At 52.4% G+C, this 15,784-nt stretch overlaps 2 protein-coding genes across 5 annotated transcripts in view; both read left to right on the top strand.

Annotated features, from left to right (window-relative positions):
* Positions 1–90: 90 nt before the first annotated feature.
* On the top strand, positions 91–9,461 carry TMEM80 (transmembrane protein 80). Of its 4 annotated transcripts, none has more exons than XM_054198762.1 (6): positions 91–505; positions 3,763–3,779; positions 5,810–5,903; positions 6,016–6,108; positions 7,415–7,660; positions 8,596–9,461. In XM_054198762.1, the coding sequence occupies exons 1-5, from the start codon at positions 91–93 to the stop codon at positions 7,618–7,620; spliced, it is 825 nt and encodes a 274-aa protein (XP_054054737.1). In that variant the 3' UTR covers positions 7,621–7,660; positions 8,596–9,461. The 4 variants fall into 4 exon arrangements, with proteins under 4 accessions (XP_054054737.1, XP_054054736.1, XP_054054735.1 ...); XM_054198761.1 differs by having other exon boundaries at positions 7,415–7,667; positions 8,596–8,672; XM_054198760.1 differs by lacking the exon at positions 8,596–9,461 and having other exon boundaries at positions 7,415–8,549.
* Positions 9,462–13,713: 4,252 nt separating this feature from the next.
* Positions 13,714–15,784, top strand: part of EPS8L2 (EPS8 like 2) — a 70,829-nt gene continuing 68,758 nt past the window's right edge. The window contains exon 1 of the mRNA XM_054198750.1: positions 13,714–14,015. The gene's annotated coding sequence lies outside the window, so the exon portion shown is untranslated. The remainder of the gene's footprint in view (positions 14,016–15,784) is intronic.

A 15,784-nucleotide genomic window follows, 5' to 3' on the forward strand; every position in this document is an offset into this window, starting at 1 on the left:
GCGTTTCCGAACCGGTTCCGATGGTGCCCGAAGTGTCCCGAGTCTTTGCAGGCCTCGTCCGATGGTTTCCCCGCCGGCTGGCCAATCCCAATGCGGGAGGCGGCCGAGCCGAGCCCGCCGGAACGCGGCCCGAAGCGGTACCTGACAGATCGGGCGGCGAGCCCGAGCCCGCCCGAGCGGGGCCGAGTCCCCGAAGCGGCCCGGCCCGGCGGGTCGAAGAATCCCGAGCTCGTTCGAGTCTTTTTCCGATCGCACCCGAAGGCGGCTGAGGCGGCCGCGAGGGGAGCCGAGCGGTGCCGAGTCCGCTCCGATCGCGCCCGAATTCCCCTTCGTCGGCCCGAACGTGCAGAGCCCGAATCCGCCCGAAAGCGGCCGAACCGGGCCGAGCGCTCCGATCGCACCCGAAGGCGGAGGAGAGGGAGGGGGCCGCCCCGCAAAGGCTGCTGGGACGCTGGAGGACCGGCGGGGGCGGGGCGTGGCGCCAAGATGGCTGTCGTGAGGCGAGGTGAGCGGCGCGTTGCCATCGATACCGACAGAACCTTTTTCTTCCCTCCCCCCCCCCGCGTTCCGGTGGGTGACCGGGGGTGGCCATTCCCCATCGTGTTCGAGGTTTCCTCTCGCCGCTTGAGGCGGGGGGGGACATACGGGGAGAGCGAGGTGGGGGCCGAGGTTAGCTAGGCCTCGGCGCCCAGCCCAGCCCAGCCCGGTAGCCCTGTCGCGACAGCGCCGACACCCTGAAGGAAATCCCGGTAGCTGTGTAGTAGTTCAAATTGTAGTGGTAGCTGTAGTGGTTCAAATTATGAACCACTGGGATTCTTGGAGTGGGGGGAGAGAAGAAGAAAAAAAAAGTTCTTCCAGCTCATTAGCGGGGTCAAAATAATTAATCATAGAATCACAGAATGGTTTGGGTTAGAAGGGACCGTTAAAGGGCATCCAGTGCCACCCCCTGCCCTGGGCAGGGACACCTCCCACCAGCCCAGGTTGCTCCAAGCCCCGTCCAACCTGGCCTTGAACCCCTCCAGGGATGGGGCAGCCACAGCTTCTCTGGGCAACCTGGGCCAGGGGCTCACCACCCTCACAGCAAAGAACTTCTGCCTCAGATCTCATCTCAATCTCCCCTCTTTCAGTATAAAAAATTGCCCTATCTCTCTTTCAGAGAGGTCAAAGGTTTCCCCCCAAAATATAAATTCAGACCTAGGTAGACAAAGCTGATTTTGAAAACTTGGGTTAAACGATTAGCGTTTCACCAAGTCCTGAAAACAAGTTTGTGTAATAAGGTGTGCTGGGTAATATTGACTATAGCTGCTGCATGCTTGTAATACAGTTTTGGCATTAAAAAAAAAAAAAATTAAGCCATTTCTTAGAAAATGGGCTATGTTCTGCCTCAAGTAAGCATGCATAGTGTGACTGACAATCATTTCTAAAATCAAGAGCAGCCTGGATAAGTAGTCAAGCTTTTGCTGTATAAAACACTTAACTGGAGCGGAGTCTGTGGCTGTTGCCTGCAAAACCATCCGGGAAAGGCAGCAGGGTTTGGTGCCAGGGCTGTCGGAGAGCAGGGCTGTGGGGCGGACATGCCTTCCTCCCGCCCAAGGATGGGACTCGGGCTCACAATCCATACCCATCCCAAATGCAAATACCTTGTTGCCTGGGAGTGACCGGCCTACGTTACAGAACTGATACAGCTGGAAAACAGTGGTGTTACACTTTGTTTTCTTCTGGACGATACAAGGTTTCCAACAGGCAGAAATCGTGTGCCAGCCTGCAGGCAGGGGAGTCACTACACCGGGTCTCACTACTGCAAGTTCCCCCCTTAGTAGGATGCTCTTCTTGCTGCGACAAAGTTTGTGTGCTCCATATAAATGCTTTTAAAGTGTTACTCTTTTCTTTTTCTTTCTTTGTGCCAGAATGCTCACTTTTCAATTTTAAACCCCCCCAGCAGCAATGCAGGCTTCATTAATCCCAGCAGTGAGAGGATCTCAGGGTGCTGGGATTAGCAGCCTGCTGTTATACCTGAAATTAGATATTCAACTGGCATAATAATTACTAGTTAACGGCAGTATCCCTTTCACAGGCGTGTTGTGGGGTTTGTTTAACCCGTGTGAAATGTCCCGTGTTGCTCAGTGGGAGGCAGCATATGCTAAATAACAGTGGCTATCAAACCCGTCCTCGGAACAGATGGCAGGAATGTGGTCAGTGCCCTCTTGTGGAAAATTATTTAAAATAAAAATAAAGTTGGGGAACTGCCATTAGGGAATTCACTAAGGGTTGCCTGTAAGGTGAAATTGTGCTACCCTAATTATACCACTGGCATCACGGCAGCGTAGCTGCCCAGCACAGAGGAGGCTATGCCGGTACAGCTTAGTGTTTGCTTATACCGAAAAAGTTCATATCCAGACACTTCTCACAGAATAATAACACGTTTGCACATGTAGTTGTGGTATTTCAAATTAACATCCTACTTCACAGTCTAAAATAACTTTAAAATGGAGACATCTCCTTATTGCTGTGCAAGGAAGGAAGCACATCATCTTAATACAGGGCGTTACTTTCACATGAGGGTTTATACCGGGGTATAAGTACAAACACATCTTTAACCATTAGTCACTGCAGAACAAGATGTGTAATGAAACCTTTACCTCCCATTCTGCAAAAAGAAATAAAGCATTCATCAAAACGCATTTTGGCTAAGTGAAGGGACGAGTCTGTTAGGAGCCTGCAGTGCCTTTACAGAAAGTGGAGAGAAGATGAAGCACGTCCAGGTGAATCATTTCACATCACAGCCAGTATGAATCACCTTCTAAAATCGCTTGCCTATTTCCACTGCGTTCCCAAATTGGATACTTTAATTAGGTGCCTAAAGTTAGTGGGGATTAATTTGGGCCCAACTGCATAAAACTATTAGGTGATGAGGACATTAACCTCGAGAAGCCCAGGGATGAAGATGGTGAGGTATGTCCCGCTGACTTGATGATGATAATGAGATGTCTCTGAGAAGATGGATGAAACGGCCTTTCACAGACCGTTTTGCTCTGTGAAATAGAGATTGAAACTTTTCAATTCCTCATGTGTCTGAAAGAAGCTACGAATATTAATGAGTTACTGAAGAGGTACTCTAGTAGGTCAGTGCCATCGTGTTGCAAGGGAATTTTATCTGTGTTTTTGCAGAAAAAAGGAAGAAAAACGTGAAATGTATTGGTTAGCTCATGGAAAATATTCTGTATGACTTCTGTGGCTGATCAGAACCTATTAAGGTTTTACATAGAATGACTTTGCTTTTGAAGGGAACCGGTTTGGAGGGATGTTATTTAGAGGAGCTGGGGAGCCCTGTGTTCTACGCAACGCTTTCTCACAATTTAAAACCAAATGGCACATTCTGGTTCCCTTGCATGTTTCCCTCGTTCCTACATAGTTAGAGGGATCAATGTCATCTGCTGTGAAAGGACAGGATAAACAAGTTCTAGGTGATGCCTGTGTACTTCTTTAAGTTTTGAAAGGGATGGGTTCCTCAGTGAAAGTGACTTTTCACAACAGGGGTTTCACCCAAATTACTTTAGAATTAATGTATTTGAAAAAGTTATTTTTGGACCCTGAACTGCATGATCTGAGAAAATAGTAAGTCTTCCAGTGAACTGAGAAAAAAATGTCTATAAGCATCCTTGACCGCTCTAGTAACATCAGTTGTTCGAATGTTTCTGTAGCAATTTTGGTAAATATTTAGACTCATTTTCTTCTTTTTATTTTTTCCTTCTCAACGGAAAGGAAGAACTTCATCAGTTGTATCCTTTTCGTACCTTTCATCCCTGACGTGGGAATCTTCAGGAAGACTGGCTGAAATGCATTCGCATCTTCCCGCCTAATAAATCTGCGCAATGCTATTTTTGTGTTATTCTTTGAGTTTTCCATCATCAGCACCACCCATAGGAAGCAAAACTGGTGAAACGTTTCTTCCAAGGGAAGATGTTTTTGCAGCATTTTGCTGAGACTGTGCCCCGATCAGCTCCCACTCATGCACAAACCCCTTGAACCCGCCCTGCAGCGTTGACCGAGGGCCAGCAGCCGCGTTTTATGGTCATGTAACTCATTTCCTTAGGAAGCGAGGCTAAAAATGGGGTTTGTGGCCCGATGGGCACAAGCCCCACGCAGCACAGCTCACAGACAGCTGACACAGCCGACAAGAGGTAGGAAAAGCAGCTTTCAGTAGTACTTCCTCTTCTCTCATGTTAATTCACCCTGCCTTTACTCCTGCCAAGATCTAAGTAACCTCCAACGAGGAGACACCCTTGGCTTCAGAGATTTCCATGCTTAGAACCTATCTAGTAATTTTTTTGCTCCACCTTCCTTCAACTGGAAAAACACAAAAAACCTGGTTCAGTTTTAATAAAATGAGCCGCTCTGGGAACTGGAATGCATCCACCACGCGTGGGTGGGTGCTCCCTCCAGAAACTGGATGGGCAGTTCCTGTAAAAGATGCCTGGGATGAAATCCCTGCTTGGAGATAATCAGGATTTGAGAAGGGCTGGGGCAGAGAGGGGAGGATAAAAAATACTTTGAGTATAGAGAGAGATGTGGAAGTAATGAAATCTGCACCGATAACTTCCTTATATAAATTACAGTGTATTATGTAAGGCTGAGAAAGGCATTTGGTATCGTTTGGTTACCCAAAATGCGCATGAATGGCCAAACTTTCTGGATTGTTGGAGCCACATTCCAACTTCTCCATGTGGTGAAGCCCCAGGATGTCCTACGTGCGTCTCCTCTATTGCATGAATAACGTGCTGCCGCGCCTCAAGAGAAAATGATTCCTTCAGTCTGTAGGTACCTGCTGTGTAGGAATTGTGCCTGTCCGGGGCCGGGGGGAGGGTGGGCTCTCAAAGACTGTGAGGTACCTCCTATAAATTGGGCATTTTGACTCCTCTTGCAGTCAGAGCAGGAGCTGATGCGGTTTAACACCCTCAGTTCATTCCCCGCCCTGCTCAGGAGCTGCTTGGCTGGAAGGTTCCCATCTCCACCGACTCCCGGCGGAGCGCAGGCAGCTAATTCCGAGTGAATTTGTGACTTGAGGATGGCTCCAGCTGAGACCAGTGTGTCCTCAACCTGCAAGGAATCTCTCCCTGTCTGTACGACTGTGCCGTATTCCCTGTGCTTCGGGGGCATTCTGGGGATGTGGACTGCGGAGCTCTCAAATACCTTGGCAGTGGATCCACGTTGACAGGCACATAACTAGAGCTAAATATTATCTAGTATACAATAGTTTGGTTTGTGAGCAGTGAATTAAGGAAGTCTGTTTCTTACACATTTACATCTCAAAGCTGAGCTGGTGGCCTTTCTCAGGCACAGCGCGAAGAGCGCAGCTTGCAGACGTTCCATCGTGTGGGCAGTAATGGGGACTGTCTGCTTCACAGAGCCACCCATTTTCCGAAACGTACAGGAATTTGATGTACGGGAGCCTGCCAACCCTCCCTCAACTCGCTCAGGGCTGACCAGCAGGTATAGAAGTTGTCTGGGGAAATGTACGCACGCACCCCACCCCCCTCATTTCCTTAGGCTAATGAATGCCCCACTGCAAACCAAATAATTTTTTTTGAAAAAAGGAACTAAAGCCAAACCTGAAACAGCGAGCTTTTATCCTAACTCTGGTATTTGCAGTCTCGGGTTACTTTCTGAACCCTACCCAGTAGGCCAGCCGTAGTCAAACCAGTTAGTATAAAAAGGCCCAGCAGTGTATTTTGAGGTTACTGGGAAAGGGCGATTTTATGAAATGGATCCCACCTCACTGCTATGAGAAATCCTTAACAGCAGCTACCAGCTGTCGTCTGTTCCTTTACAGATTCTATTTTATATAAATGGGATTTATTACATCTTTTACTTCTTGGCAACTCTGGCAATGATTGTTTATAAAAGTAAGTTGCGCGTATTCTAACACAGAATAGGCTGTGTGCTTACGACACGGCTGTGGTTTGTCTGTGTGCCTACTGTATTTTCCTGGCTTGTTTACACTGTCTTATTCCACAGGTGAAGTTTTCAGTTATCCGGATGATTTCCTGGCTCCTGATCTTGCATTGCTTTTCGTTATGGCCATTCTTGAAGTGCTCCGATTATACCTGGGTATGTCATCTTATCACCGTGCCTTTTCAGTGGAATATAGTCTTTAAACAGTCATCATTTTGAAATTGAGTGTGTGTCAAAACATGCCGGTTTAGCAAACGAGCAGATATTTGGAGACTTGTTTGTTTATGTCATTAAACTTCATCTGACGGATCGATAGATTTGGCCAGAGGGCCAAACAGAATGTGCTCTCATATGAAATATAATCTACAATGCCATTAAAAACAATAGCTGGGTTGTCAGAAAGCAATATAACTGGGACAGCCGGAATGCTGTTCACAAGTGAGCGTGACTTGTGAGAATGAACACACTGAAACACCGACATTTCCATTCACTGAGGCGATACGGCTCCTTTCAACCGCTCCGGCAACAAACATGAGTAACCAAACGGCCGGAGCCCTGTGGAACGGGTAATGCTAAGCATGTCCCTGAGCGGCGTACGGCTGCCACCTCGACTGCGCCTTTCCCTTCCCCCCCTTCTGCCAGTTCCAACATCTTCGTTTCCCTGATACAGAAGAGCATAAAGGGCCTCCTGACCCCTGTCCAGAGCTTGCTAAAACTTCATAAAGTCCTTTTTTAGAAAAACAAGTCACTATTGAAACCTGTGCTCGATATTCCCAGGACATTTATGCAAGGTGGGTCTCTGTTAGTTCAGCTGACTCGCTGGAGGGCTGAATTCAGCCTCTGCCTAAAGCTCCCTGCAGATGTTTGCTTGGAGCCTGGTGGGTGAATGCAGAAGCGAGTTTCAAGTCTAAGGCAGTTAAACAGCAAAATCTACCGAGACTAGCTTGGAAATAAGATGCAAGGAAGAGATAGGTGCAGCTTCTCCATGATGATAGTAATTTGAAATAGGAATAGATTAGCAGGGAATGCAGAAGATTCCATATTGCCTAAGATTTTAAAACGAGGATTGGATGCTCTTAGATGTGCACCGCAGGCACCGAGTTGTCATGCGAAGTGCTGGGGGGGACTGGGGGAAAATGTGGTGGTTGACTAAGCAGCTGAGCGATCAAAATGATTGCAGCTTCAGAACTGCTTATCTGCGGTAAGAAAAGGTAGGCGTCCTGACTCTGAGCATCAACTGATTGCTCTTCAGATCAACTTCGGGCAGCAAGAAATCGACTGGCCGTTGGTGTTGGGGTTTGTTCTTACGTTTACTGACAGAGCCTTGATTCAGGCCAGGATTTCGGAGTACTCTGAGCTGTGAGAACTAGAGCCTTTTTTGAAGAGGAATACTCTAGACTTGTGGCTTGTGATACTGTCAGAAGAAATCGAAGACTCATATCAGCTTTTTGTTTCCTTCGAGGTTCCAAGGGTAACCTGACGGAAGAAGAGGCTCCGTTGGGGCTCAGTCTTGTGATGACGGTGGGAAGCGTGATTCTGTCTGTGTATTTCCTGGTGTGGCAAACTTACGTGCTGAAAGCAGATGTCATTCTAAACGCTCTCCTCCTCTTTACGTACGGGCTGGAGTCGCTACTGAAGGTCGTAGCCATTGCTGCTTTTGTCAGCTAAACCTTAGCAGTCGTCTACATATTTTCAACACATTTTGTCGGTAAAGAGTGAGTTTATATTTCAAATATTTAATTATTTTGCATATAAAAATCCTGTAAAACTTTACTCTGTGCAAATTTTTGGGGGGAGATCTCCCTGAACGGTAGGGAGAATATCCTGTCTAGCAGCTGTGTTTCACTCTCTCATCACTCAGCGTATTTCCAGACAAAGGCAAGAGGTGATTCAGCAAAAGCACTTAATGCTCTGGTGTTCGTCAAGAACCGACACTAGACGTTCATTCCCAACTCAGAACAGTAGCCAGTGCATCGTCTGGCTGCACGCTGTTGGGACGATGTGAGTTTTCACAACATCGCCGCAACGTCCAACCCAAGTGACACAGAAATGAATCAGGCCAATGCGCGCGCACTCACTTCTGCCTTGCCACAGACACGTCCCTGTTCGAGGGCACAGTTTCTCTCCTGCTCTCATTTGTCTTCCCAGCCCCCAGTGGTAATTTCCCTGACGTTAGTAGGGCAGTACCTGATTTATCCCAGTGGGAGAGAGTTGAATTGAGTTTTGCGCATCCCCGGAGAGCCGAGCGGCACGGTTTGGGCAGCCGGTTCTCACTGACGCAGAGGCCAAAGGCAGAAGAAGTGTGGGAGTAGGTTTGTTTGAGTAGGACGGCCTTAAGATGAGTGTAAACATTCACCATTCGCTCACCCTCTGTCCTATTTAAGAGTCCAACAGAATGTTGTCAGATGTATTTCTGTTTGGTGTTAAATGTGTTTATTTCCACGGTTCTGTAAAAATGACTACATTCAAGCCTTGTCTTTTAAATGAAGAACTATGTGCAATTTCAGATTTTTTTTACTGTACCAAAAATACATTTGTATTAATGTAAAGCTTGGGGAATTTGCTCGGGGTTTTGTACAAGCAGGTTTTGTATTCAGAATTTCCTATTTTTGTATTTATTTATTCAAATAAATAATGTTTTAGATCTAAGAAGCGTTTGAAGTGCGGAGCATCTTCTTCAGACCCTAGGCTGCAGCTGAGCTGCGCAAAGGAAGACTCGGGCGAGCCTGGGTGTGTGCAAACGACCCTCCTGATCCTGCTGCTGCTGCTCCACGTGGGCCGTGCTCCTGCGCGGGGAAAGGGCACCGAGGTCTGTGCTTATTTCCCCTAGCCAGGGGCTGCACATAGAGCGTGGGGGCCCTGTACAACCTCAGCCCCACTCTGTTACCCTTCCAGTGGGGGTAGGAGGGAACAGAAGACGCAGAAGTGCCTGTGGAAGGGCCCGGTTCCGTCCCTCGGTCGTACCCGAGGCCAGGTGACACCGGCGTCTGTCCACGTTACACCGCCCCGGCAGCTGGAATCCAAACACCGACACCGGCAGGAATCCCCTCAGGGCAGATCCCGGGAAGTCAGAGGCACAACCAGCCCTTTGTTGGTGGGAGGCTGCACCCGCGAAGGCGAGGTGAACGCAGCACAACTGGGTGCTACGGAGCAGCCAGGAAATGGAATGACCAAATGTTTCTGTGCTTAATCTGCGTGAATCAAACACCCGCCCATTTGTCCTGCCAGATTTGCTTGGCATAATGGAACGTGCTCATCACGTGTGACCAGGAGTGACAAACATTCCGAGCTCTATCTACCCTGTTAATGACGAACGCATACCAAGCAAAACCCCTTTCCGTATGCGTACAAATAAAAGCACAATTTTTTCCTGGTATTTACACCCGCCCTACCCAAAGGTCTGGCAATAGAACACCTGACAGGTTATAAAGGAAATATCGCAAAGCGGAAATTTTTTTTACCTGAACGTAGGTGGTACGGCAGACGGGGTCACACACCTTAACTTCAAATCGCAGCCTCCGCGCTTTACCTTCCTTCCTTCTCGCGGTGCTCACTACAAACAAAACAACTGCAGAATATTAGCACAACTGGAGGCAGCAGAGACCCAGGGTGTAGATTCGGGAGACGCTAGGGAAGCCAGCGGAAGGTGTTCCTACCCCGAGGCGTCCGACCCCACCGCAGACCACCACCCCTCAGCTACAGCCTGACAACCCGTTGTGATGCTGCGCCATAAAACCGCATCCCTGGCCCGATCCACGCAGAAAACGGCCCTCGAAACTGGCTCTGAGGAAGGTGTTAATTAGGTGGCGGCTGCCACGTTTCTGCCTGTCCCCACAGCACGGTACGAGTTTGGGACAGTCTGCTGGGCCATGCAGGGTAAAGCAGCCTCCTCCCCCAGCTCTACAAAACAGTGGGGCTCATACATATGTGTGTGTATATATATATATAAAAATAAATATATGTTATAAAACGTGGTGAATCCTAACCATCGCCTAGATGAAAAACAAGAGTCAGCAGAGAGTGACAATGCTTGCTGATATTCAGCAAAGGGGTAAATATACACATACGATAACGAACATGAATTTTGGAGCTCATCTCAGAGCACCGCCCGATGGCTTGCCGAGTCCTGGCCGGATGTCAGTCCCTGCCGGGGCTCAGCCGGCACCAACCTGGACCCGCACCCTCAGAAGGGCAGGACAGCGCTGCTTGAGTTTTCCAGTTTAAGATAAAATTGTCCACGAACTTCTGTCTGATTAGCCGGGCAGATGCTGGGGTGCTTCTGCTGCTGACCCCCCCACTCTGTGATGAATGTAGGAGAAGGACGACGAAATCTGCAAGCTTCAGACAACTCCTTCGTCTCGGATATTTCCAGGCTTTGAATGGGAACTGTCATTTATGCTGGTGACCCTGATTTCCTGACAGCTGCTCTCCACGCGGAGCCGGTACAAAGACCCACAGTGAATCGGGCCCTGACCTCGGAGAGTTTCTCTGATCTGGAGCTCCTTTCCAAACCATTCCCACTCTCTGGAGAAGCCAGGGCACGGCAGAGCGAAGCCATTGATGACATTTGCCAGACATAAGATTGCTGGAGCTTTTAATTACGAGGCCCAGCCCTCCTCAAACAGGACGAGCAAGTTGGATGAAAACGGCATGAAAAATTTAGAGGAAGACATATTTTGAGGAGCTCGGTTTGGGTGTTGTTTACTCTGCGAGGAAGAAGTCTTTGTTCTCCAGCCATCACAGGGGTGTCTGCCGCCAACCTGATCTAAAAGGCTGATCCCGAGAGGCAAGTTGGCCTCCTGGGATTTCAGACTCGGAGATACTCTGCGAGATAGGGCGTTACTGGTCCACGGCTAGTTTGTGTTCCTCAGCAGGCAGAAAGGGCGTACAGACCAAAACCCAGCTGAAGCGCTGCAGTCCCCCAGCGACCACCGTTTTTGTCACAGCTCCGAGCGGCGGCCGAAGGAGGGAGGCTGAGGACGCGCGTGGGGTTCCACACCTGGGAGCCCCCGCCGCGCAGCAGGGTAACTCCCCTCCGGCCGGCCGCCTCTGCCCCGCTTCGACCAGCCTCGGCGGTTGCAGGGAGGATGCAATAACCTCAGTTGTGGTTTTCTTCCCTGCCCAGGGGAAAAGTTCCCTCCTCTGCTCAGCAGTTAGAGATTTCCTCCGGGGCGCAGCACCCCACGGTAGCCCGCTGCGCCTTTCTCCATCGTGAATGCGGAGCCGAAGCTGCCAGACAGCACGCAGTCCGTGCCTTAAACATTAAATGGCTTCCCAAACAGAATCCTTCCAAATCCCAGTTTGCGTCCCAGGAAAGCCAGCCCAGACCCAGTGGCAGATGCTGCATTTCAGGGGCAGGGATGTCCTGTGCCAAACCTTTCAGCTGGCAAGGCTCGCCGGGCTCCGGCACAGCTGACGTTCCCACCGCGTTCCCCTTCGGTTGCACCGCTGCCCCTTCCCCTGCCCGACGTTATTGCTGGCATTCCCTAAATGCCGCTTCTCCCAGGGCTGGCCGCGTTGTCGCAGTGCATCCTGTGCCGAGATCCCCCCGGGGACCTCACCGACAGCGCGGCGAGGAGGATGACGGGGCGCTGGGCGGGTGCCTCACGCCGAGTATCGGCTCACGTTCCCCCGCGGTGGAAGAGGTCGTTCCCCTGTCAAAACCGAGCTGCCGAAATCGTAACTGTCACGCGGGGAACTGGCTCTCCCGCTGCCCGTCGCTCACCCGGCGGCATTCCTCCTGCGACACCTCACCCGAGGCAGTTCCCCTGCCCGGCGTCTGGACACGGGCCAGGCAGCAAGCCGGGCCCTAGCCCCCATAGTGGGGAAAACCAAGAAAAACCATGGCAGCAGGGAACTCGACGAGCGCCGAGCTGAGGAAGCCGAGCTTCCTCCAGACCTGTGTCCCGTGGTGGAAGCGTTTTCCTATTTTGTTCGCCGGTGTCTACGGGAGCTGCGGCTATTCCTGCGACGGGGCTGGTGACGGCGGGGGACTTTCTTGCATGTACATGCCGTGGGTTCAACACACCGTGGGGAGGCCGGTGATGCACACACACTTTAATAAAACGCTCTGAAAAGCCCCAGTTTTTGGAGAGGACTGGCTAACCAGACGGATGCCACGCTGCCACGGACACGGCTGTAAGACCCATGCATTCAGATGGTATTTTCTAACTTAACGATCAGCTCACGAGCTGATCCCATCGTTCTAAAAAACGTTAAATCTTGAGACAAATGAAACCAGCCGTGCTTTGAAGGCAGTAAGTCTGCCCACACAAGAGAGCGTTTCCCAGAGTTCAGGGTCCCTCCGGGTCCCCAAGCTCAGGGCCGAGCTGGCAGCACGGCAGACCCCAAGCGCAGCACAAACATCCTCCCCGCAGTCTGGCAAGAGAAACTCAGGAGCGGCCTTGCCAATCTTTTAAAATTTCCCTCTGGATTTTCAAGAGCAAGAGAAGAACAACAAAAGACTATGTGAGGAGACCCGGGGTTTCTAAAGAAACCCTTCCCAGGGAGCACGGGAACGACGCTCAGCACCAGGCAGGGGCTGAACCTCGAGTCCTACCTCCGCTACCCCAGCAAGAAGCAGCTCTCGCCGTCCCTGTGCCCCACCTGGGGCCCTGGAGAACAGGGGTCGGCGGTCTCGCTCCTGACACCACCGATTGCTTTACTGCAAGAGTGGTCAGGCACTGGGACAGCCTGCCCAGGGAGGGGGCTGAGTCGCCATCCCTAGAGGTGTTTAAGAAACGTCTCGATGTGGCACTTCAGGGCATGCTCTAGTGGCAGAGATTGTGGTTGGACTCGATGATCTCAAAGGTCCTTTCCAACCATGAAGATTCTGTGATCCTGTGACAGTAGAGCTCGGACATCCGCGGGGGAGGGCTGCCACAGCAGCATGGGAATGCTCCCTGCGATGGCCAAGAGGGTCCTGTGCAGTCTCCGTCTGCCCGAACGCCTGGGCACACGCCCGTGAATAACGAGGGGGTCCTGCACACGGTGGTCGCCCGAGCAGAGCCGAGAAGGAGCATCTCCTGCGAGGAGCAAGCCCATGCGATGCCCGTGGCCAGAAAGCCCTTTGCTCCCCTCCTGTGCCACCGCCGCTGCTGCACCTGGTTCCCCCCGCCGGTGGGTTCAGCAGTCACTCCCCTCTCCCCACCGTAGCCCCAGCTGTGCCGGGGGGGGAACGTGGGGCCGAGACGTGCGGTTCTACCTCCCACCAGCTCACGGTGGAACTGGGGCAAAACAAGGGGCTTTATGGCCGCGTAACCCCAAGGAGCACAGTGCCTTCGGCGACCTGGAGAGAGAGCTTTTGCCCTCTCCCTCCACCTCACGGCACCTTTCCCCGCTGCACGGTCAGAGCAGAGAGGGCAGGCAGGAGCACAGCCGGAGGAAAACAACCCTCAAGCCAGCGCGGAGCTGGGAGCAGAGCACCGGGCTGCACAAAAGCTGCCTTGTTCCCCCACCAGACAGTCGGGGAGCGCGTCCCCTCCCTCACCGGCCACGGAAAACCCAGCTCCAAGCCCTCCTTTGCCACCCCTCGCCGCCTTCAAACCTCCCCCTCGGGTACAAAATGTTCTCGGGCCAAAGAAACCTGAAGTTTAACACGTCTCTCCCGGCCGTCGGTCCCCTTCCACCAGGAGCGGGCAAAGGGCCCCGCTGCCCCCGGCGCCTTGCGGGGATGCAGCCGGGTGGCTCCTAGTTATACAGTAACCTGTTGCTCCGGGTCCCAGCTCCACCTCTCGCTGCCTCCACATCCCTCCCCTCCTCTCTCCTCTGCCAAGAAACCTCTGTCACCTGCTCTCAGACAACCGGGGCGAGCGGCACCGGGACGAGAGGGCAGAGGGAAGCCAGCGGCACGGGGACCCCCAGGCTGGGGCAGCGGGTGGGCTCTGCCTCCCTCTCCCCTCCGTCCATCCCTCGGGCAGCAGCTCAGCGCCGCGCAGGGAGGCAGAGGGAGCTTGGCTGCCGGAGAATGGCAGCGGGATCTAATTAGGAGGGCACGGCTAATTGGGAGAGGACGCACGGGAGCCGAGGGAACTGCGGGAGACAAGAGCGGCTTCTCAGCACCGGTAAGTCCCTCCTTGCAAACCCTAAAACTTCATACCCCCCCCTCCCCCCAAACATTTATCTATCTGCTTCAAAAGTCTGGTTGATTCAGTTGCGGAGGGAGCATGACCGGAGGGGGGGCTGCGGCTGGGATAACTGTCGGTGCACAGTTTTACGCGGTTGGGGGTTTTATTCAAAAGGGTGAAAAAAAGTAATTTTTCCAGCGTTACGTTTTCGGGGTTTGTTTCCTGTTCTTGCGTTTCCCCGCCCGGCCAGGTCCAGTAGGTGGCACTTTCCTGGCAGCAAAATATCTGTCTGGCACAGAACAGGGTGGGTTTTTTTTGTTGTTGTTGTTCCTAATGAAGTCTGGAGACAGTAGTTTTGAGCAGCTGTTCGCCTGCAAACCTCGGGGTTTCCTCTGTCCAGGGCGCGTGCGGGGAGAATTTGTGCTGTTCCCCACCAGGCACCTCGGGGAGCTGCTGCTCCCGCCGGGTGAGCTCCCCCCGCCCCTGACCTTGGCCGGATTCATCACGCTATTCCCAAACATCAACCTACTCCCAAGCGGAGGGAAGGCTCGCTCGGAGCTGCCCCGTTCCCTGGCGTGACAGCTCGGGCTCCCCGGGAGCTTTCGTCTGCGTTAACGCGCTGGAGCCCGGCTCTCCTCTCCCCTTTCACTTATTTGCCTGGAAAATACCAGTGCAAACTCCACCGAGGAGGAGGCTCAGGGACAAACAATTTGACTGATGTTATTTTTAAATGCTGGAAATAACTGTGAGACAACACGGTAGTAAAATAGAGTGATTGCCCTGCTGTAATTAGGACAATGGGGTGTAACGCTTGTGCTGCCGGGCTGCTCTGCAACGCTTCAGGAAGCCGGTGCTGTAACAGGGATCGGATCCGCCGGCGGTCGCTCATCCGAGAGCTCCGGTGCCGGGCTGCTTTGGTGGGATCTGCCCCTAAAAAGGACTTTTTCTGAGTTAAAGAAATGCGAGCAACAGGCTCAGCCCCCAGCTGACGCACCGAAGCAGAGGCCCACGGGGGGTTGCACCCGCACGCAGGTGCATATTCCCGGCTCCGTTTAGTCGAGTGATGGAGTTTTCAGTTGATCAGGGAGAGCAGTTAGCCCTTCCCACACGGAAAGGGCAGCGGTATTGAACCAAGGAGCCCTTTAAGACGGGACTGTGAAGAGGGACTTGGGATCCGCTGTGGGAACGTGTCTGTGAGCGGCAAAGGTCACTGCTTCGCCCTGTTTAAAACCGAGGCGTGAACTGGTGGCTGGGATAACACGCCTTGAGTCCCCCTGTGGTCGGGCCTGGGTCGTGCCTGCTGCTGGTTTCTGCCGCGGAAGCCTTGGGAAGGGAGGCTGGATGAGGTGCTCTTTCTGAAGTGGCTGTTGGTGGAGTCCTGGGGAAGGGAGCAGCTGTGGGAGACGGGGGAGCGCGGCTGCTGTGCGCACACACGCACGCGCTCCCGTGATAAAGTGCTCGGCGTGATAAAGGCATTTGCCAAGAGAAGCTTTCAGTCCTTGGCTTTCTGCCCCTCTGCCGGTCGCCACCCAGCATCAGGGTGGGCAAAGACACTGAGACCGATGCGAGCAGCCCGGCCACCACACGCCACCAGCAGGAGATGTCTTCTGGGCCACGGGCTCCGTGTCACGGAGGCAGACAGACTCTCTCCTCCGGTGCCCACCTTTGTGGACTGCAAACAACTCACCCGTGACAAAACCTGGGCTGGACGTCCAGGGGAGGAGACCCTGCTGGGGCATGGCCTCGGGGCCAAAGCCGCCAGGTGT

The sequence above is a fragment of the Rissa tridactyla genome, chromosome 4, assembly GCF_028500815.1.
Source record: "Rissa tridactyla isolate bRisTri1 chromosome 4, bRisTri1.patW.cur.20221130, whole genome shotgun sequence".
Classification (NCBI taxonomy): Eukaryota; Metazoa; Chordata; class Aves; order Charadriiformes; family Laridae; genus Rissa; species Rissa tridactyla.

Excerpts from the sequence above, each read along its gene's own strand:
- TMEM80 (XM_054198762.1), top strand. The coding sequence starts at position 91 with ATGCGGGAGGCGGCCGAGCCGAGCCCGCCGGAACGCGGCCCGAAGCGG. Across the intron at positions 5,904-6,015 it reads GGCAATGATTGTTTATAAAA|GTGAAGTTTTCAGTTATCCG; the intron begins GTAAGTTGCGCG and ends CTTATTCCACAG. Across the intron at positions 6,109-7,414 it reads AGTGCTCCGATTATACCTGG|GTTCCAAGGGTAACCTGACG; the intron begins GTATGTCATCTT and ends GTTTCCTTCGAG.